The 23,365-nt window shown below is 25.3% G+C and overlaps 1 protein-coding gene across 3 annotated transcripts; it reads right to left on the bottom strand.

Moving 5' to 3' along the window:
- Positions 1-1,906: 1,906 nt before the first annotated feature.
- Positions 1,907-23,165, bottom strand: LOC129989226 (glucosidase 2 subunit beta-like). Of its 3 annotated transcripts, none has more exons than XM_056097609.1 (16): positions 22,947-23,165; positions 21,579-21,695; positions 18,947-19,042; positions 18,293-18,350; positions 17,142-17,259; positions 16,336-16,399; positions 14,664-14,729; positions 14,462-14,573; positions 12,965-13,043; positions 12,759-12,848; positions 10,358-10,405; positions 9,076-9,145; positions 8,912-8,981; positions 7,101-7,265; positions 5,904-6,003; positions 1,907-4,237 (listed from the first exon to the last, which is right to left on the bottom strand). In XM_056097609.1, exons 1-16 carry the CDS (start codon positions 23,044-23,046, stop codon positions 4,085-4,087), a joined length of 1,506 nt encoding a protein of 501 aa, XP_055953584.1. In that variant the 5' UTR covers positions 23,047-23,165; the 3' UTR covers positions 1,907-4,084. The 3 variants fall into 3 exon arrangements, with proteins under 3 accessions (XP_055953584.1, XP_055953583.1, XP_055953585.1); XM_056097608.1 differs by having other exon boundaries at positions 1,908-4,237; positions 10,358-10,408; XM_056097610.1 differs by lacking the exon at positions 22,947-23,165 and adding an exon at positions 22,368-22,538 and having other exon boundaries at positions 1,908-4,237; positions 10,358-10,408.
- Positions 23,166-23,365: the final 200 nt, after the last annotated feature.

Below are 23,365 nucleotides of genomic sequence, written 5' to 3'. Positions count from 1 at the left end.
GGAAGTCTGAAACGTGGAGAATCATCAAAATATTGAGTTCGAATTTTTTGACGATTACTGTACTTTCTCTATACTTCGTACGCGAGAAAGTAAAAAATGTCAGGATTTAAGAAAAAGAAATGTAAAATGAAGTATTCTAGCATACCATAAGCTATATGTCCCTTAACTCATCCAGCTGAAATCTCAATGAAGTTTTCTAAGAATTACCCTATTTGAAAATACAGGGATATTAATCTGGTGAAGATCGAAGTGACTATAATGACGAATATTTTAAAACTTAAGATGATTCCACTCTTAAAGGATTTGAACAACATCATTTGAGTAATTTAACTCGAGATTTAAATTTGATTTAAAAAAAAAAACCACATTAAGAATTTATGAAAAAATTACTTGAAAAAGGAGCTGAGATACCCTAATTTTGTTCAAGAGAAAGTGTATTTCTGCAGTATTTTCGAAGTGATGATGGATTTATATATTACATCATAATTTACACGGTTTAATGGTAGAGTTGAGAATTTCAGTTTGTAAAATAATTTAATGATGATTGAATGACAGACCTCGAGAAGAATGCTTGGTTGGTACTCAAAAACATTGCCTAATTATTTCTTGGAATTACACTGAAATTTCTCAGCAATTCTTGGATAATAGAAAACGTTTGGTTGCAATATGAGTACCAAATTGCATTTTCTACATAGCCATATTGCTGATTTCCCGAAAAACCTGGTATAATCAATAATGATGAGCGATTAAACCTATATTTGAAGATCATGGAGGCACAGTATCTAGGTAGATGGGATTACGTATGAGGGTTGATTTTGTTGGAGCATTAAACCAGAAAGTTTTTAGATAAAACATTCTAGAAAAAGCTATAAGCGAAACATTTTACTTTAATATGTACATTTACCATTTGGTAAAACAACTTTACTATTTGTATGAACACAATTTAACTTGCAATAATATATACAAACTTTGTATGAATAAAATCATTCTTTATGATATATTTGATACGGTTTTCCTTTATTTTCTTAATGAAGAGAAGGTATCTTGTCCCTTAGAAAACAGACGTGATAGAGGAAAATCGCTGTTATTTTTGAATCCAGAGACTTAGTCACAGATTTAAGACAACAAAATTGTTGTTATCCTGAGTAATCTTTTTTCACCTGAAAAATTTTGGAAATTAAAATTTATATTCTTGCATCTGACATCCGAATTTAGTTATCTTTTTCAAATTTTTACGATTATTTCTCTAGGAAGAACGAGCAAAATGCCTTCATTGACGTATTTTCAATTATTTTCCAGGCGAGTTCAAAGATTTTTTTTCATTACTAGTCAGTAAACATTGGGGTACTAAATTGAAATTGCCTGCTTTTCATTTTTTAAAATTTTGCTTTATTTACATGTTGATGGAGGAAAAAAAAAAAAAAAACTGTGACAAGGCCCCGGTTTCATGGGAATCCATCCACTTTCATCGAAGCGTCTGATGTATATTAAATTCATTGACACTACAAGTTCTTTCACTAGTGTAATAGGTAAGTTTGGAGGGAGGGGGCGGCGTGCCAGCTCATGTGCAGTTATCATCCGACAGTATCTCAAAATTACGAAATCCATCCCAAAATAATTCTAGAGTTGTTTTAAAACGGGGCATTAATATAACTAAATAAACTAAATTAAAATTTACGTGAAACATACCAATCTGTACCGATGTACAGAAAAATGATCAAATAACAATTTTCCTTTTTCAAAAATCACTGGAAAGAAATTCGACTTACTAATATTGTAGAATATGCATTTAAAAAAATTCATTAACCATTCACACGAATTTTTATACTGATCGGTTGAAACTCGAAATTTAAAGAAAAACAAAAATTCAAATAGAATATATTTTATTAGTACATCTATCTCTTTAACAACATTATTACATAAATATACAAATTTTTATGTTTTTCATAAGATTTAAATATCACTTATCATACTTTACTAACATAATATTCCCAGAATGCAGACAAAATTTATTAAGAGAAATGAGACCAACATTAAAAATATTGAAATAATTAACACTGCCATTTTCAAGAGAATAACTGTAACAAAAAATATTTATTTTAGTGCAAATATTGGAAGTACTTTAAATCACATCGGGGTTTTTCTATCAATCCAATACCGTTTAGAAAAGAATTAATTGCATAGAAAATGAATTTGCACAAGTTAACAGTCTCCTCCATTCAAATATCCTATATCACATTCAATCTACATGCATATTTTTTAGAAGTTCAATTTAGAGATAAATAAATGCAAGTATCAGTTACATCATTCCTGTGCTACAAATTGTGTAAAACAATGGGGGCAAATAAACATGAACTTTTAAGAATCTAATTTGTTCTTCCTTATAGTATTTAAAAATAAATGCAGAAGAAAGTTTCTTAATAATTTCATTTCTCTTTCCACATTTTCTGCTACAAAAGTTCTACTTGGGGAAGTATAAGATTTAAATTTGGCATAATGCAAATACTTAACAATTACAAGATAGCTTTCAAGTTTATTTTGATTAAATTGGACTAACAAGTTAAGATTCTCCCTTTGGTGTCATCTAGCATGATATTATTCTGAAAATCAATAAAACAATCTATGCTCCTTATGAGCTGAATTGAAGTATAATATTTGAACTATAATTATGAACAACTACAATTTTTATTTTGTCCAAAATATAAATCATGTGTCATCTAAAAGACATTATAACAAATAGAGATCCAATATTCTATTATGTATATACAAGATCTGTATTAACAAGATTTTGAATAATAAATGAGGCAAGAAAAAATGGTTGGACTCGTCGTTTTCTTTTTCTACAAAAGTATATTTAAACAATTCCTTATAATTTTAAAATAAATGTCACAAAGCACACTTATTTTGGGTTCAGTGGCATAAATGTTATTTTCTGAATTACAAATAATGCCAGAAAATTATATATAATATTATGATCACAAAGATGTACTGCAAGTAAAAGTAAAGAACCTAAAACACGTTACAGGCATGAATTCATGCCTATACTTGCCTATAGTTCTAAAATTGTCTAGTAATTATTTTTGAACAGAGATTCTGTGCAAAATTTAACACTGAATAAATTTTCTATACAAAGTAGTTAACAATAGTTAAAATTTTTGAAGTATAAAACTGCAATTGTATATATTTGCAATAATATATAAATACATTTGCTATTAAAATAAGGAGGGAAAACAAGATATTCTTGGACAGAATTATTTTTCTCACTTTATAAGTTGCACAACCTTATTATGGAAAAGCAAGTAATCCTCAAAAGCGATTATAGATACATTATTCATTTAGTCATCAATTTTCATAAATAAGTTTAATTTAGCATCACTAATATCTGCAATTCATTTTTTTTGTCAAATTCACAAATCTTAAGAAAATGGCAATTAAAAAAATATTTGTTTTCAATTATTATGCAATGTAAACACAGCTTAATGTTTAGGGTTTAGGAATACACTCATAAATCTTTTACTTCATAAAGTATTTCTGTATTTAATTTTCTAGAATTTTGGTGAACTAATCAATATCCAGCAAAATAAATAATGCTAATAAATAAGTTCATTGACAAGAGTTTTCATTTAACAGTAATAAAATCTAGACAGAATAGAATTTCTCTTATAACAATATTCTAAACTCTAAAAGTTTAAAATATTAATATTTTAAACATTTTTTTTTTCCCATTTGGAACCTTATTTTTTGAAAAGTAATATCCACAAGGCCATTTTAATTTTAAAAAAAACGATGGTACAAATGCAGATAACAAAATGAATTATACTAATGAAGCATTAAACAGAAGTTCATCAATAGTTTAACCCTAAATTAAGAAAAGATATTAAGTTTGAGAATCCCCCCCCCCCCAAAAAAAAATTAGACATTATGTATTAAGTATAAAATGATATTCTTGTTTCAAAATAGTTAATAAATAAAAATTTATCTGTATTTCAATAAACAAAAGAGAAATATCGAAGAAAGATGTGAAAAAGAAGGAACTATTAACAAAAACATGTTTTTTTTCAAGTTTAAATTACAACTTTTCTTTTTAAACAAAAGTAAAGTCATTTTTTAGAATTTTCTTAATCTCAGGAGGCAAAGTTTTACACAAGGCTGGTGTGGTGAATTCTAATACATATGCACATGGAGAAGCTTCTACGACGGATGTTACTTTGTTTTCTGTTCCACATTGAAGTTGTACCTGAAAAATAATATAAGCTAAAATTTTTAAATATAATGAATATTAATATATTTTGATACCCATAATTAATGCATTGCTTCAACATTACCTTTGATCACAGATGACATTCCTCTGAGGTTATGAAGTTTTTTTTTTAAGAAATTAACAATATATTGACATAATAGTACTAGCAAATTTTCTCAAATGGTAAGAGTTAAAGTTATCTTATCACTCTGTACCATAGAAATCTAACAAGCTCATGTGATGGAGTTGGCCATGCAAGCAAAATAAAGCTCCTCAAACTAATTTGAAACTGATCATGCAATAGTGACAAGTATCTGACAGAAAATGACTACATTTTTATTAAGGAATATTGCAACCATAAATAAGCATACATGAATTAGAGCAATATTATAATGGGATGTGATGTAGAGAGAACAAAAGAGGTTCTTGAACTTGTTTTCTTTGATATATTCCAATTCTGTCAATTGTATGAAGAAGAAAACAAGATATATTGCAAGAAACAACTTTTGTCTAATTATCAAGGCACAGAGAATCATAAGTTTAAGTGTTTCCAAGATATAATAGACATTTTGACAATCTTGCAGTTAAAAGACAACCACCACAAAACCTATTATGTTTTGGTTATATGACTGAATTGCCTCAAATAACAATTTTTTGTAAAACTGTTTACCTGATTTAATGGGCACCCCCTTTCAAATGGACTTGAGTCACCACCTTTCAAATGCCATTTTCAATGAAAAATTCCTTGAGTGACAATTATTTTAGAGATTTTAGAAATACATGCTTTCTGACATCTGTTATCAGAGTAATTAACTTGTCATGCAACAACAATGGACTAGTATATAATCAAAAATGAAACATTAATAACATTTCTGATATTCAGTTGATATTTAATCAATTACACAACTTGAACTTCATAACAATCCATACATTCAGATTAAGAAGTAAATTATTATCAATTCAAAACTAATATTTTATTAAAACATATGTACTGTATGCACATGTTGTTAAACCTCAGTTCACATAATTAATTTGTTCTTGATAAGAATTATCATAAAAATTATAATTGAACTTAACCATTCCTGAATCCTAGAAAATTTTCATGTATATCATTACAGCAAAATAATTTGTGAAAATTCTTCGAATAAAATGGATGCAAATATTAAATACATCATCTGAAAACACAAGCAATTAAATATATGTGAAAACTATAAATTTATCATTTCCCTGTGGTGGAAAATTCTTAACAGATGTGGGAAAATAATAAGACAGTTCTTTTTGTTTGAAAAGAAATTTTCTATCCCCCTCCCCCAATTCTTTAGAACTAGAACTGTGATATTATATCATATAGAAATTAAAGATAAGATTGTGCACTGATGCTTTTGCAATGTATTTCTGAAATTTTTTTTATTACATATTCATAGCAAATTAAACCATGTTTTCAAAGAACAGAAATTTATCATAATTCAAATGCAATCCAAATCACAATTCACACACATACATACATTTAGTTTGGATAGAAAAATTCTACATCCTTTCACAGTAAGTTGTTGAAAAGATGTCATATCAGTAATACTGCTATTTTATATCATGTTGTAAATCAAAACATATAAAATCATACAAAATCTTTTGTATTCAGAAAATTGTTTGGAAATTGCTATACCTCAACGGAACGATTTGGACCATTCCAGCATGATGTACCCCTTGAATATTTCATATGATGGTAACGGTCTTCATCATCGGATCCCCAACTTTCCCATAAACTAAAAACAGATTTTGAAAATTTATCAATAATATGTTTAAAATTTCAAACAGAAATAAAACAATCATATCTAAAAATTATCAAAAATATTACATAAATATATATTTTTGTATCTTACAATGAAATAATTTAATCTATAATTATCATTTTTGTAATCAACAGTTATTAATAAAATGCTTTAAAAAAAAGGTAGATTAAATATACAGGATACATATTGTTTGATTTAGTAACATTTTTGGCATCCAAATTTAGCATCAAATGTTTATTTGGGAAATGTAAGGTTTCAAGACTTCGCAAAGATTAATTTTTGAGGTACAAAAAAATTTCCAGAAAATTATAAGCTTTCACTTTGTCAATCTATAAACATTGGATGACTGACCATCGTTCAGTTTCAGAGTTGAATATGGTAAAGATAGTGTGTTCTATTGCCATTGAATCTTGCATAAGTTTCATATACAATTTTCACACATTTGAATTCGTGATTTTTTTTACAGTAAGTTAAATTATTTTTAATCAAAGAGGCTACAAGTGAAAAGCAGTACATGGTACAACAAAATTAAGTATTAAAATATCATTTTAAATACAAAGTTTAAGAAAAAAAAATATTCTAAAAATACAATGAAGAATTCATATAACAATTTTTAGTTCAAATCTTTAAAATTTCTTTCAATTATTCAAAATACTTCTGTATAACTCAAGAGCATCAAGATTAAAAAAGAAAACGGCATTCAAGTTAAATCTACAGTCAATAATCCTCTTAACTTTTCATCATCTTAGTAAATAACTATTCATTGATATAGGTTTAGATTTTTTTTAAATCTAGAAAGGGGGGGGACACCAAAATCTATTTTTGAAAATATTATAAAGACATTATAAGCTCATATGAAGCAATCTCAGACATATATATTTATTTATTAAAAACTAAATTACACTTTTCAATTTAATATGAATAATTTTACTTCAATTCATTGAAAAAAAATCAAAACAATTATATAATTCAAAGAATTTTTTTTAATTTTTTTTAAAGTTTCTTATTATTTGTTTTCATGATTTTAAATGAAGAATAATTCAAAAGAGGGAAAGTAATGAAAGAGTTACCCAATCAAAGTTTCTTCTTTGGAAACTTTAACAACTTGGACAACTTTGTCAAATGGACAAAATTTATACAAATAACGTTTTTCAGAGAATTCAAAACATTGTGTTTCAAGTACAAGAAATTCATCATCTTCACCAAAGTCAGCTTTCAACTTCCTTTTTAAATGCCTTTAAATAAAAAATAATTAAAAAGAATTAATTACAAAAGTTCTTATATCTTGATAATTCAACACATATTTGATGTGACATTTTATTTCTTTTTAACTATGTCCAAATATTTCCATCTCACAAGTAGAAATATTTTTTCAAACCTACATCCATTAAACACAGATTTTTAAAAAATTTCAAAGGAATGGTGAAATACATTAAATTAAAAAAAAAGGCATTAAAAAATTCAAGTAAATAACTGTCAACATATCCCAAGATTTTTCCATGATTAACAATAAATAAATCTTCCGAAAAATCAATTAAACAATAGATTTATAAGTTCACAATTTATGGCCCTCAGTTCTTAAAAAACTGATTCACATTATTAGGTTAATTCAACAGGTTAAAAAACTTGGTTTTTTTTTTTTTTTTTCTTTTTCTTTTCTGAAACTCATTTAAATTGATAATTTATATGGTGTTTTCATATCATTCTTACTTTCACAATTACTCTTTTAGTTTCCAACAATTGTAGTTAAAAACAATCTTTAGAAAAACATTTACAGAAAAAAAGTCTTGTAAAAAAATGCCAAAATAGATGGATCAAGTTATATCTTACACTTTATAGCATTCCCACACTGTAAAAAAGTACAAGATAATCAGTGGTTAGTATTTGTTAAATACCATTTATATACATGTGTTATAAAAAGTATATATCTTTTCCAAAATAAAAAATAGCTACCTTATTTTCGAAAAAAAAAAAAAAAAAAAATACAGCATTTAGTGACCAGCTGGTTTATCAGATATTGGTTTATTTATTTAAGTTCAATCATGTAGATAAAACTTGAAGTTTATGATTCAGTCAAATTAGCAGACATTAAAGCCATGTCATTTTAATAACCTTACATATCTTTTAATCATTGTATACATGAACCTTTCTAATGGGAAACAGTTTCATGACATCACAGATCTATTATTTCTGGTTGACCTATCTTATAAATTTAGTGGTATTGTAACTTCACTCTTATTTATCCTATAAACTACATAGACATTAAAAGAATTTCAAAGCAACTAAATTGACTTCATTGGAAAAATATACTTGTACTTTCAAATATAGCTAAAATCATTGTTATGCTGGAATATTTATGTGCCAGCACACACACACACTTTTACTTAATTTTTATTTTTGTAGCAATTTTAAGATATATTATGTCATATTTTGCCAACAAATGTTTCCTTAATACAATATATAGTATGAATTGTATATCATTATACTAGTATATATTTGTAATAATAGTGCATATTGCCAACAAGCTAAAATTCCAATTTCTTAATTTTTTTTTTTTTTTAAACCTAGCCTTTTCTGTACTTTAAAATTTTATGTCTCTTCATTTCTTCATTCCAAACATTTCTTGTTCATACCCCCAAAAATTTTTGCATATTTAAAATATTATAAAACTGTGCAACTATTCTACTTATTGCAGACTAATTTTTTAATTAATCTAAAATTTTAATTATTTTTAAATTCAATAATGTTAAAATTTTTATGTTATCATTTTTTCTCTCTTACAGTTTGGATGTTCTTGTAAATACTGCATTCTGTTCAACATATAAAATTAATAATTTTTCATTTTACATTAATTAAATATAGAATTTAATTTTAAGCATACCAAATTTCTGCCTGAATATCCCTGTATAATTTATCAGCATCTGCAAAGTCCTTCCTAGCAACAGCAGCTTCTACAAAAATAAAGTATAAATTATATTATTTTGATTTCAAAATAAATCCATAATTGTAATACGTGAACAATATTAAATGAAGTAGGACACAAACCTTTTAAAATCTCAATTTTTTCATCATTATCGGCAGGAATTTTCAGATCTTTTGTACTATCAAAGGTCACCTAAAAATACACGATTCAAAGACTTTTTATTTTGCAATCTGGGCATAAAAATTAATTCATAATTACATTACAACTGATTAATAATAAGAAGAAAAAGAAGTGCCTTCCTCTTAGAAGTTAATTATTCATTTTGCATGTATGGAAACAATTATTCACTTCAAAAACTTCTTTTACATTCTGATTTAAATGTACTTATTTATAATATGAAAGATCATGGACAAATCCCCCCCCCTTTTCCTGTTTTTATTTTGGGGTGGAATTCAGAATTTGAAATCGTAGCTTAATGAAAAGAATGACAATAGATAACATTTCATACAGCAATCTTGCAACGAATTTAATATGCTATATTTAATTTTAATGAAATTGCATTTTGAAACAATTCAAAGATCCTGAAACTAAAATTTTATATCAAGGCCACAGATGGCTAATTTTAAAGACAAAAAAGGGGGTGAGGGTGGGGTAGGGAAGTAATTTACATAAGTTTCTTTAAAGTATTCATTGAAAAACAAAGTGCAAGAGATGAGATGAATTTCTGAGTTAAACATATTACAAAACAAATGATATTGTTGATTTATTTGATACCATCATATTACTGTTATTATTTTTTAAATTGTAGTTTCCAGTATCTCTGTTATAGCACTTATAAAAATATCACTTAAAAAGTATAACATTTCATTTTAGAAATTTAAAAAAAAATATTAATAATGCAAAATAAATGTCTTTTCAAAATGTTTTTAAAGTGGAAAAAAGTAAAATTTAAGCTACTTCTCATGTATATAAACACAATCAGTTTCTATTTTACAATGACTTCATTACTGGGATGCAGCAATTATTGTAAATATTTGTACACTCTATAATGTACTGTTGGCACAATACAGATATAACATTATCAAAATTATATTTTATGCTTTTGTACTAGAATTTGCATACCAATGCACAAAAATAGGATACAGATTGATTGATTTTTTAAATTGTGAAACTAATTTTGCCTTTTTAAAAACTTATAAATTGAAAACCAATTTTTGAATAGTCTTTTTTTAAAAAAACTATTAGAAAATAACTATTTATTGTTTAACATTATTATTACAAAAAAATAATTCAATAATTAAACACTATTTCTTTTCATTCTTGAAATTGTGCCCAAAATGATATTTTTAAAACAAATATTAATTATTGATGATTTTATAGCATATATTATCATATTATTCTTACCTTATCTTCTTTGAATACAGATTTAGTTTCTGTTTGAATATCATCAGACTGCTATACAAAAACAAAATAGAATAAAAATTAAAAGATGAGTTAAATGGTTAATATTAAACAAACTTTTAAAAATATAATTTTCTTCATTTTGTAATAGCAAATAATTCTATGGCATTTATGACAATTACAATATTAACATAATGAGTAATCAAATCTTTTTTTTTTAATATATATATAATATAACTAGTCACCTTTGGTGACAAGCTGGTTTGCTAGAGACATCACTTCTATTTAATTCCAGTTAAATCATATATATTTTCATGCCTACAATTCCACCAAAATGTCAGGCAATAAAATTGTGTTAGTTTAATTGCCCTGCATACCTTTGTTCATTGAATGGATGAATCTTCCTAATGAAGATCAGTCATATGATGTTATAGTTCTATTACATATGTAAATGCCCAGTATATCCCCTCTTCTGACTTTCATGAGAATGTAACTTATCATTTTCTATTGAGCTTGTAAACTGCACAGATAATTAACATAAGCCTTCTTTAATCTTTCAACAATGGAAGAAAATCATGCCATGCAATATTTGATGGAACAACAAAAAATAGTTTAAATTTTAGGGCAACAATGCAATCTTTTGTTGAGAATATTTTTTTAATAATTGCAAAATTTCAGGAAAAATCTGCGTGATTCTTAAATTAATAGCATTAAAAAGACATTTTTTTTTTTTTTATTTTTTTAAGACAATGTAAAAATCACTTTTGTGTTGAAATATTTTTGGAAGTTATGATGGAAAAATGTCAAAATTTCACTTACTTTTTAATTAATATTCTAAATAAATTTTTTTAAAAAATCGCACAGAGGTGCACAATACCATATTAAGTATATATGTGTCAAGTTTGGTCGCTCTTTCCCAAATAGTCTGGTCTGTAGAGTGCCAACACAAAAATTCATCTTTATTAATAGTAGAGATTAATTAACTGTACAATCAGATCTTTAAAATTACAATATATGATTGAAATCTTTAAAGGAAAAGTTCATAAAAATCTTTTTATTTCAGTATATGAGCACTTTTGAAGGAACATAAACAATGAATCCAAATATAAAGTTTAAAATTCTATTTCACACACACACACACACAAAAAAAAAAAAAAAAAAAAAAAAAAACTTTTTTTTCCCCCACTCAGAAATGTGAAGTATTAAAAAAGGCAAAACTAAACCTGGATAATAACTAAAAACTAAAAGTAATATTTTTCTTAAATCTGAAAAATAAAAATGAAGAAAGAAAAATTGTTTTTGAATGAAATTAAAACATGAAAAATATATACAAAATAATAATAATAATAAAAAAAGATCTTTCAAGGGGATTTCTTTTAAAGTGATGTATGGTAATTTTGTTTTATTTATTTAAGAAGCTGATAAATATTTCAAGAATTTATATTGATATAATAATTTCATGACTGAGCAGAAAACATTAGATCTACTAGCTTTTTAAATACAATCGTATTAAACTAATTACATTAAATATTAGAATTAATATTTATTATGGATAAATAAACATCATACTTTTTTGCAAAAATATTTTGTAAAATTATAGTACTTTGCAGTAACCTTAGCAATGTCACAACTTAAATATGTATGTTAAATTCATTATTCTATTATAAAAAGTTCAATTAATAGTATAAAGTAAAACACAATTTGATATCTATCACAGAAATAGAAGGCACATTTCAAACCAACATTTATCCCAATTAAAACTTCTACAAAGCAAAAGCAATTAAATCATTAAAAAAGTTATTATTTCAAGAATTATAGAAAATATATATATATATTTTTTTAAATATACACATGAATATACATAAGAAGGTTAAAGTATCCTTATTCAAATTAACATAGATGTTTAAAACTAGACAATCTTTGATCAAAAACAAAATTAGATTACCAGACTATTTCTGTTGCATCCATTTCAGAATATTGGCAGAACCTCATAAAATAGACTTTTTTTTTTTAAATTCTATCTTAACCTAAGTACATTAAACAGGCATTCAAATGTAAATGGTAATTGTCAAAATGTATTACACATCCACATTACTTACAATTCATAACTAATATGCACAATAATGATGACAATGATTTTTTACATTAGGAAATTGATTTTTTTTTTGCTTTGTTTCTTCTATTTAAATTTTAAATAAAAATTTCCTTAAATTTTTATTTTGTTTACAAACTTTCTTAATTTTGTGAAATGCATAATATAAGATTTGACATTCATCTTCTTTCCCTCAAGTGATCTGAATAAAAATATTTTCAGTGTAATCACCTGCATAATAAAATACAAATGCATAATAAAATAAAAGTTTGAAAAAATAAATTAATAAAAATTATGAATTTTAGGACTCACATCATCAATTGTAAATGCAGGTTTCATAATTTTCCATCCATTAGCTAAGAAATCTTCAATTGTCATCTCATCCCTTTTATGCATGTAAAACTGCATTAAAAATAAAATAAATAAATAAAAACTAATAATCTGAACCCTCATTTTAAAATTCTAACCAAACTTTTCAATAAAATTCCTCAAACTTTTGATTTATAAAAGGTACGAACCTGAACTTCATTATCAGATACTCTTCCATCACCATCATAATCAAAGCGCGAGAAGAGCTTAATCTCATTTGGAGTTAACCTAAGTAAAAACAATTTTGAATATAATTAAAAAGTAATTGATATCATTTTTGCTGATACTAATTTCACTTGCATAAAGATAAAATTAACACTTTTTCAAAAATTAATTTTAATATACTAAATTTTTTAATATTTTTTGTCATTTTACAGATTTGCAAAGATTTGATTTCTTTAAAACTTAATATAATAATAATATCCGATTTTGGGACTACATAAAGATTGTCTAGGACAGATCTAATAATTTTGAAAGATAGTCAGATGTCACTGATGAAAGGAATTTCTAAGATTTTACCCATTTTATTTTCCTAATTTTCATCTTGCACCCATACAAGGATGCTAAACAGTTGCTGACAAACAGCTCACTCAAGGTTCGCATACACAAAGGTTTTTAATGGAATTGAGTCTGAAATCTGTAATTTTGAAGACAAAATTCAAGTCTCAAAGTCAAGAAACATTAAAAAGAGAAAAAATTCATACTAAAAAAAATGTCTTTTAAGGAATAGAAGCAACCATTAAGTGATGCTTTTCTTCTCAGTCATTGATAACAAATAAACTGTTTTCATTCTTATTCTTATATTCTGTTTTGAAATAAGAAAATAGTTTGAATTTAATACAAAACAAAGGACTAGGGAATAAGTAGAATTTTTTAAAAATTCAATTGTATAAGGGGAAAAGCAAATATTTATCTCCTTTATAAAGCGTGGGAAAATGCAATTATTACGGTAGATGCAGACTTTAAAGGGGGAAAAAAAAATGATGAGCCAAAGTGGAAAGAATGTTGATGTGAATACAAGCAAAGACAGATTTTGTTCATTAATTCAACATATCAGTAAAAGCAAAAGATCTAAATAAATTGTTCACAGAAATATAAATAAATAGGATACTAAAAATAAACAGAATACTAAATAAAAAGGAGAAAAAATTAGTCAATATTTATTGTTTAAAGTTCATATTAAAATACATAAAGCCCAAAAACTAGACAATAGCAGAAGAAAATTTTTTTTTTCAGAATGCAAACTCACTAATAGATATTATTAATGATAGGCAATTTCAAATATAGCTTTCCCCTTAGAAACAAATGCAGTTGGTCAAGTTACAAGTATTGATTTTTTTTCTTTTGAAATTCTTAATTTCATAATTTTTTCTTAATATTCAAAGTAATTAAAATTTTTGAAAAAAAGAAAAGATGGTAAATTGAAATATTCAAAAACAGTCAAAAATATTTCCATCCAATTATTTTTTTTAAAAAAATACTTTATACCTTCCTATGGCAAAATTAATTGTTTTATAGAAATTCTTTAACATAGATATCGCAAATAAGAAACTTAACAATTATTTTTATACTCGCTAAAAATTTTACAGATAAAATTATGCCTTCTTTATTAAAAATACACATATAAATAATTAAAATCAGCATACTTTCCATCTTTATTAACATCAAGTTCTGAAAAAGCTTGTTGGCCCTCAGCTTCTTCTTGTATCTGATGCTCAACTAATCGTCGTTTTTCAGCAGCAATTCTTTTTTCTTGAGCTTTGTGAAATAAATAATACTTGCATTACTTTTGTAACTTTTTTTTAATAAAGCAAGCTAATTAAAACTAATATGGAAATTAAATCCAACCTTTCTTGAATTCTCTTTCATGGCTGAGAATTAGACCTTCCCTTGCTTCCGCACTTTCCTTTTTATCTGCAAAATGATCAAGTTTTCACAACTTTCACACAGAGGAAATAAAAACAACAGTTTTTATGTATGGTCAGCACTAATTTGCCATAAAGTCACATGCAAGATAAAAAAAATAAAGAAATTAAGCAATTAGAGTCAATAATTCCAATCATATTATTTCCATTTGCATAGTTTCTTTAAAAAAATTGTTTTCACAAACAATTATCAAAAGTAGAAAAAAAAAAAAAATTAAAAATAGGAATCTTGATGGAAAAAAAACAACAAGTAAATAGTTTCACACTCTTTTTTAAACAATTGAAGGACAGATTGCCTTGAATGTTCATGAAATTACCAGTTTATCTCACCTTAACGTACTAAATCTTAACATCACACATGATGAAACTCAATAGGATATGGAATTAAATAAACTGATGAAATGGTTTTGGAGCACAGAAAAGATCAGTTAAATTAGGAAATAATAATCATATCATTTACTGATATAATAGTTACAAGTCTATAAGAAAAGAAAAAAATTCGATTGGTACAGCATTAATAAAAAAAATTGATAATAATTTTGATTTATTTAACAGGATGCTAAAAATGAAACATCATGTTCATGTTATAGGGAATGGAAAAATAATTGTTCGAAAAATAATTCAAGCATAATATTATTACAGTTAATGAAATGCGTATTATACATTTCTAATTTTCTTTTTTGAAACATCATACATTCATTAAGTAATATTGATTTTTGATAAGGCATATTATATTATATATCTAAAAGTTATCATTTTCATAACAAAACCCTAGTAGATTTGAAATCAGACCAATTTTTGTTTGAGTTTTCCCTTCTTTCGTTACCAGAAGGTGGGCATAAAAAAAAATGGGTATGCTTTTTTTTTTTTTTTTTGATATGGCATTATGATGCCTTTTATCCAAATGACTAACAAGCATACCTGTAAAAAGTTATTTTTTTCTATAAAATATTAACAATTATTTATCATAAAATTTATGTATACACTTACAAAATTTAATTAACATTTATTGCAAAAAATTATAATACACATTAACAGATCAAAACTATAATGCACATTAACAGAATTACAGAACAAGTCTTTAGAAACAATAAATTTTGGTAGGAAAGTAAGTCGCATATCAAATTTTGAAATGTGTAGATGAAATTTTACAAATTACAAAAAGTTTCAAAGTAATTTTTTCCTCAATAATAATTTTAAAGTGTTAATGGGTCACATGATCCATTAGTGGTCAAAGAATTACTTTTTATAGCTTATTAGTCAATAGTTCATTATTTACAGCTGTAGTTTAGAAATTAATATAAAATAATTTTAATACTTATAATCATAGTAATAATTCAGCAAGTTTCCTTTAAATATACACAAATTATGCAGCTTTAAAATACTTTAATTCTGTTAGGGATTATTATTATTTGCAATATCAGGTTCAATATTAAAAAAAAAAGTCATTTAAAACATTTGATCATTCATATATGCACTATCAACTTCAAAGTTTTAATGAACAAGTAAATTCCCTTATTAAACAATTTGACAAAAGAGACCAGAAGTTTAAAATTGCTGTTTTTGATAACCTATAGAATTATAAAATCATTTACCTTGCTTCTCATTTTTCACTTTCAATGCTTCCTTTTCTTGTTTGTTAAGCTCATCTAACAAGCCCTGCAAAATAAATAGATATAAATATAAATAATAGGCTAACTGAACAACTAATAAGAAGTATTAATTATAAATTCATAATATAAAATTAATATAAAAACAAACACAGATGAAATTAAGTTATCAAAAATATTTACTACAACCACTTTTAAGCTTAATATTCAAACTTCATCTTAATGATGATGTTTTTTAATAATAAAAATTAAAAACATAAGATCTTCTTAAGAGATATTGCTAAATCTTTCATAAAAGCAAAATAGCAACAATATAACCTGCATTTTCTAAGTGAAATTAAAAACTCAAAACAGAATAAGTTCATGATTTTATTTTAAACATAAATTAGCCGAACTGCATAAAATATATATAAAAAAAATTCCATATGTCTAAATTATGAAAAATATAAAGTACAATTATTGATATTTTTTTCTTTGTTTTTGTTGATTTAGAAATCTTTTCATACAAATTTGTAATTTTTTTTTATTCCAAAAACATTTGCTCTTTTTCACATAAAACATTTAATTAAAAATAAAGAACTAGATGCATCAATAATTGAGAATCATATATATAATGTAACCAGAAATATAATTTTTAGTTTCAGAAATTTAGAAACTTTCAACATTCTTCAGAATACCCAACAATTGAAACAACTGAAATTGCATCATAAAATGATGAAAGTGCAAAACAAAATAAACAGATAAATGTAATTACAGTACAGAGCTCTGAAATGTTTCTGCAAATGCATCACCTTATATTCATTTTTCTTCTCTTTTCCTAACTTAATATATTCGTTTCGTATTTCTTCACCCTTTAAAAACTTTTCTCGAACTGCTCTGGCTGCTTCAAGTGCTGCTTCACCAAGCTCTCTATAAAACAATAAGATAATTAATAGACTACCATAATGCAATATCCTTCAAGGAAACAAATTTATCAGTTAAAATGGCTACAAGACAAAAAAAAAATCAACTTACAAAATAAGAAAATATATTTAAAATCAATATATGTTTTCTGTTTCTATAAAGGAAAAGTAGACATAGTAATCAAACAGAAACTGCTTATAAAACAGAAATCTTAAAACAGAGATTTAATCAATATTTCATAATCATAATAAAGTAATATAAATATCAGAAATAATTATAATCAGAATAAATATCAAAAAATATTTTATTTTTTAAATAATATTTCACAAATTAATTTACAGTGTTAACATCCTCATTTCATATTATAATAACATGGATTGAAATTCTATCAAATGATGGAGATGATAATTGAAGCTATACTGACACAAAATATTATATTTCTGTGATATTCTGTACATAAGAAGTCTATTCACATAACAGACTCTTAATGAAATCTCACCTAGAACTCCTAGTAACCCTGATTATCTGTTGCAATTTTACATTTTTTTTTTATAAAAATAGCAAAACTATTGTAAGAAACAAACAGAAGACAAGGCCATTGTTAGAAGTGCATAATACAAACCATAGCTTTAGTCAATAAAGTTAATTATGCTGTCATTTTTTGCTCCTTAATAACACAAAATATATAAAAAGGCATTTGATAAATTTTGTATACAGTATTCAAATACGAGAATTACAAATGTTTTTCAATGAATAATAGCAGCTTTTTTAGAAAAAAATATTATTTCAGAAGCAATATAAATATAGCATGCAATCTAGTTAAGCTAATAAAGCACCAGCAGAAAAATTCTACAATAAGACTAAGAAAAAACATATTACAAATGATGACAGTAATTCAAAGGAAGTATATTGTTAAGCACAGCTAATTGTATGCTTAAAGCAAGCACTACCAAAAAAGAGCAAATTTCAGAAGATGCAGAGCGCAGGAACTACTGCAAAATTGAAAAATAACACTTAGATTTCCAGAGTTAAAACTTACTTGCAGTTATTAAAACAATCAGCAGAACTCCTATATTCATCGCTTGAGTCACAACAATCTATTATTGTAAAATAAATGCAATACAAGAATTTTAAGACTGCACTGAATGAAATAATCACATTAAAATTTTTCAGTAATCAATGATAGTAACTTTTCATCATATATATAGTGTTAAATGAATCTGCGTCTGAATAAAAGAGTTTTAATAGTTCTAACAAAAGTTTTACTTGTGTTTCCTTTATGCAATTTTGTATTAAGAATGTAAAGTGAAGATTGAAAAATTGATGTTTTATTAGTTACACAAGGTAAATCCTAAAGGTCAATAAATAACCGTAGGCCATGATATATCTTCAAGGACACAACAAATGTTTTTCAAATTTTTTTTTTAGAATTATTATAATTATTATTTCTACTAATTACTATTACAAATACACTAGATGTCATATAAACTATCAATAAATTCAAAAGTTTCCTTTAAAAACATGATGTGAATATTTTGAATGTACAGTCTGAAAAAAAAAACAATTCCGTTGCTTTTCCTGCTTTCAAAATTTCAATAACTAACCACATAATAAAGAGGAATAATTTTATTAAAAAATGATATAGATAAAAAAGCAGTCTAAGGAAGCTTATAATCAAATACATTTTTCTTACCACAAATGCCATCATTAACACGTGATGATGGTAAGTCCACTGATACATGACCATGATTCAGACAATTGAAAACACCATTTCTACAAGCAGAAGTACCTAAAAAAAAAATAATAATTGTTTGATTAAAAAAAGATACAAAAGATAAACACACCAGTTATGAAGCACATTTCTAGGGAAATTTATTGAATTGAAATCATATACTTGACAATGTTATAGAATATAATGAATGTTTTTAATATTTATACAAAATGAAATAATTTGTTTAAAAAAAATTTTTTTTCAAGCAGTTCTAGATCACATATATAAATTTTGGTATTATGGAAATATTGTGAAAGCTTCTATGGCTATGTTACAAATCATCCTATTTGGAATATTTAATAAAAAAATACAATTTTCTCTATCATAAATTAATACTTAAACTGACTATTTATAAGTACACTTGCATTTATAGATTAGAGTAGCATTTTGTAGTCATAAAATGGTTATAAGTAGAAAAAATTTAAGAAGGCATAATCTTAATAATTGCATATATTGCCCATAATTTTTTTTTTCATTATAAAAGTTTCAGTATTGAAATATTTGGCAATGACAATAATGGAAATCTGACAGTCTTCAAGGTGGCCTTGTTTAATAATCAACTTAAAGGAGAAACAATAAATACAAAAGGTTATAAAATATAATAACCTCCTTTGGTCATTGTTGCATTGATGCCACTTTCGATTATGTAGAATTGCTTCATTAATAGATTTAACCAAATGAAAAATAATTTTTGAAGATTTCTCTTTAATACTGGGAACAGTCATAAAAAATATTTCAGATTCAAAAATAAGCATCCTTCTAAATTTATCACATGACAGGAATGCTCATCAAATATTTCTAACAAACAAAATACAATAAGATACATTAGAATCTAAAACTAGAATCTTTTTCAGCAATAAAAATTTTTCTAAAGTATCGTGACAACAAACAGTAAAATAAAACCTATTTATAATGATTCAAAAAAACTGTTATAGATAAGTTATCATTGTTGACACTGAAATATTTAAATATTTAATGCTTTTAGATGCTTGCTTGTGCTAACAAACCATTGATTTTTTTTCTTATTGCTTGTTGATTTCACCTGTAAATATTTGCTGATGTAAAAGCGTATTTTATAAACTTTTAAATTATTTCAAATTTTTAAAAACTTTTAAAGGCAAAATTTTTACAAATAATTATGCATAAAAATGATTTTTTTTAAGAAAGTTTATTTGTTGTTAACTTTGAAATTGTTCCCCAGGTACAAATGTGAAATTTTCTTTTATTTTCAGAAATCTTCCTTCCACTAATGGTCAAAGAATTGGATTCTTCTTATTAAACTCTTTTAAGGTAGTTTATCTATATCATCATTTATGGCATATTTAAATCACTTTTGTTTGTCATCTATATTACTATTTCTCACAACACCTACAATATGTTCCCTTTTTTATTCCCCCCCCCCCACACACACACACACAAAAAAAAAATGTCCTTATCAACTAAGAAATAGTAGTAATTTTCTTCAGACAATAATAAATTCTTATAATTATGTTTAGCCTTTCTTCAAATATTATTATATATTATTACATATGGTATCACATGTATATACAACATGATAAGTTTAAAACCTTAAGACATTAAAAATAAACTTCAAGGATCAAATTGTCGATCCAGAGGGCTAATAGCAAATGAATAGGTTTCCAACATGTAACAAAACATTTCTGAATAAACATTTCTGCACATTTAAAATGCAAAATGCTCTCCTATGTTTTTTTTACAGCAGGTCCTGGTTTCTAGCTCTCTTTCCCCAGTCCAAATTCCCAGCTTATCCATATTCTGAACATATGACACTGCTTTCTAATAAAAGGAAAGATTAAAATTCTTCTGTTCCATCTTTCTAAAGTGATAATTATTATATCCGTTGCCCCTAAAATGAGATTATTACAGTATACAAATTCAAACACACAATAAGTAATTAGAAATTCCTACCGAACCAAAGAAAATAGTTTGTTGTTCATGATAACAGAAACTATCATCATATACACATGTCAATGCACAAAAGAACACTCAGCTTTTTTAAATAAGAAGTTTCCAGAATGTGTAAACATTCTAAATAAAACACTGTTTAGGAAATAAAAAAACTACAAAGTTTAAAGTAGTAACAAAAGTTTGTTTTAATAAGATATATATCCCCCACCCCTGCTTAAAATTACCCTTTTTTAAATAACTCAAACATATAACATCTATATATACAAATCTAGCAATGCAATCTATAAAGGAAAAGAAAATATTTAAAAAAAAATTTCATTAAATAGTTTAAACAACTAGCATAACTTTGAAAATATTTTTTTACACCAATAGTGTATTCAGAAAGTTAAATTTTGATTCCCATTAAATGCTGAAATAACTTATTTTTTGGCACTAAATGGACAATTTTTTTTTAAATTAGAAGTGTATGATTACATTAAACAAGAATTGCAGTAGCAAGCAATAAATGTTCATGCTTTTTCAAATTAAAATCATGATTTCTAAAGAATTTATTATGTAGACATAAAAATAAAAAAACATATAATTCCATAATAATTTTTTTTAATATAAATAGAAATTAACAAACCTGGTTCATCAGAACCATCCTCGCAGTCACAGAAATCATCATTCACAAAATGAAATGGAAACAGTCCAGATCCATCCAGACAATGAAATTGTTGAGCAGGATCATAAAATATCTTTTCTAGAATATAATTTTTTTTTTTTGTTTACTTAGTAAATAAATTAACTGAACACATAAAAAAATAACTGAACACATAAAAAAATAACTGAACACATAAAAAAATAACTGAACACATAAAAAAAATTCTCTAATTTTTTTAAACTTGATGATTTATGAAAGAGTTTCTTAAGATATAGATTGTATCCATCAAATTTGAGATATTGTAAATATTGATGAATTTCTATTAAACTCTTCAACATTAAGAGAATGAAAATATTTTAGAAAATCATACTTACTTGGTATGTTTAATTAAAATTTTATAATTAACTAGATTTAAGTAATTTTTTTCCCACTTTTTATTTCTTAAAAGTTTGATTTGTTCTATTATATTTTCTTATGTAATATTTAGAATGCGGGGAAAAAAATGTTTAAATCTAGTTTGAAACTTTTAATTATTTATCATAACAGAAAAGAAATAATAAGTAAAGAGCTTAAATTCTTATTTCTCATGTCTTCCTCCCTCCAAAATAAATAATATAAATGTTTAAGGCAGATGAGTTTATATTTAGGTTATTTAAACTTGAAAGTAGATTAAAATTTCAAACACCAAGTACATATGATATTAATAAAATTATATTTTTAAATTCATTTATAATTTTTTTTTATCCAAAAGTTTAATTATTCAAAACTCACTCATTTTTCCCCCAAACAATATTTAGATAATTTCTTAATTTAGTCATTGATTTCTTGAACAAATATCTCTTTCCCAAACTGGATTCACAAATTCTGAATTAAAAAATGAAGAAGCTTCAGAGCCGTATCTACTGCAATCATAAAAACTGTATCTCACGACGAACAAAACAAATGTTGTTTGGCGATAAACCACAATATCTGGCACTTCTCCAAAATTCTAGAATTAGTTGGTATGTCAATTTCATACATGCTGATAACAATGTAGCCGGTATCATACGAATCAACTCACCTACATTTTATGCTAATGCAATCTGAATAATCTCATTTTTAAAACCGGTTTTAATTTAAGAACCATTATACAACTTATATATTCGACAAGTAAAATAATGCCTAGAAATTAAAAAATTAATGGAATTGGAAATTCCATTCTTATAAAAATATAATTGTAATTTAGAAAAACACATAAATTAATAAAATAAGCACTATTAAATATGAAGTGTTAATAATTCCATATATATAATCAATTTATAAAGGCGGAAAGAAAGAAAACAAGTTCGGAAATAGAAAACAAAACCATACTTGGCAATGATACACCTCGAGGCCGTAAAGCTCCTAGGGTAGCAGAAGAAAGAAAACAGATGATAGTAGAGAAAAGAGATAAAGTAATTAACAATTCCATAAATTAAAGAAATACAAGAGCTCGTCATCGCAATAAAAACAGGTTACAGGTTTGGAAACATATGCATACATACATATTGGTTTTCATCTTCAATTTCATTACCGCGGAATTCTGCTCCACTTTTTACCGTTGCCAAAATTTCAAGCACATAATTTGTTTAAATCAAAAGTTCCATTTCTCCCCGTTATTTTTACTTATGCAAACAAATAAATTGTAGAGAATTATATATATATATATATCATAGAGAATTTACTATATAAAAATTATAGTAATAGTCAAAAAATTTGAACTCGAGATTTTGATGAATCTCACGTTTTAG

The sequence above is a fragment of the Argiope bruennichi genome, chromosome 10 (genome assembly GCF_947563725.1).
Source record: "Argiope bruennichi chromosome 10, qqArgBrue1.1, whole genome shotgun sequence".
NCBI classification, from domain to species: Eukaryota; Metazoa; Arthropoda; class Arachnida; order Araneae; family Araneidae; genus Argiope; species Argiope bruennichi.
Note: the sequence above shows the minus strand (reverse complement) of the source record. Positions and strands in the feature narration are given on the sequence as shown.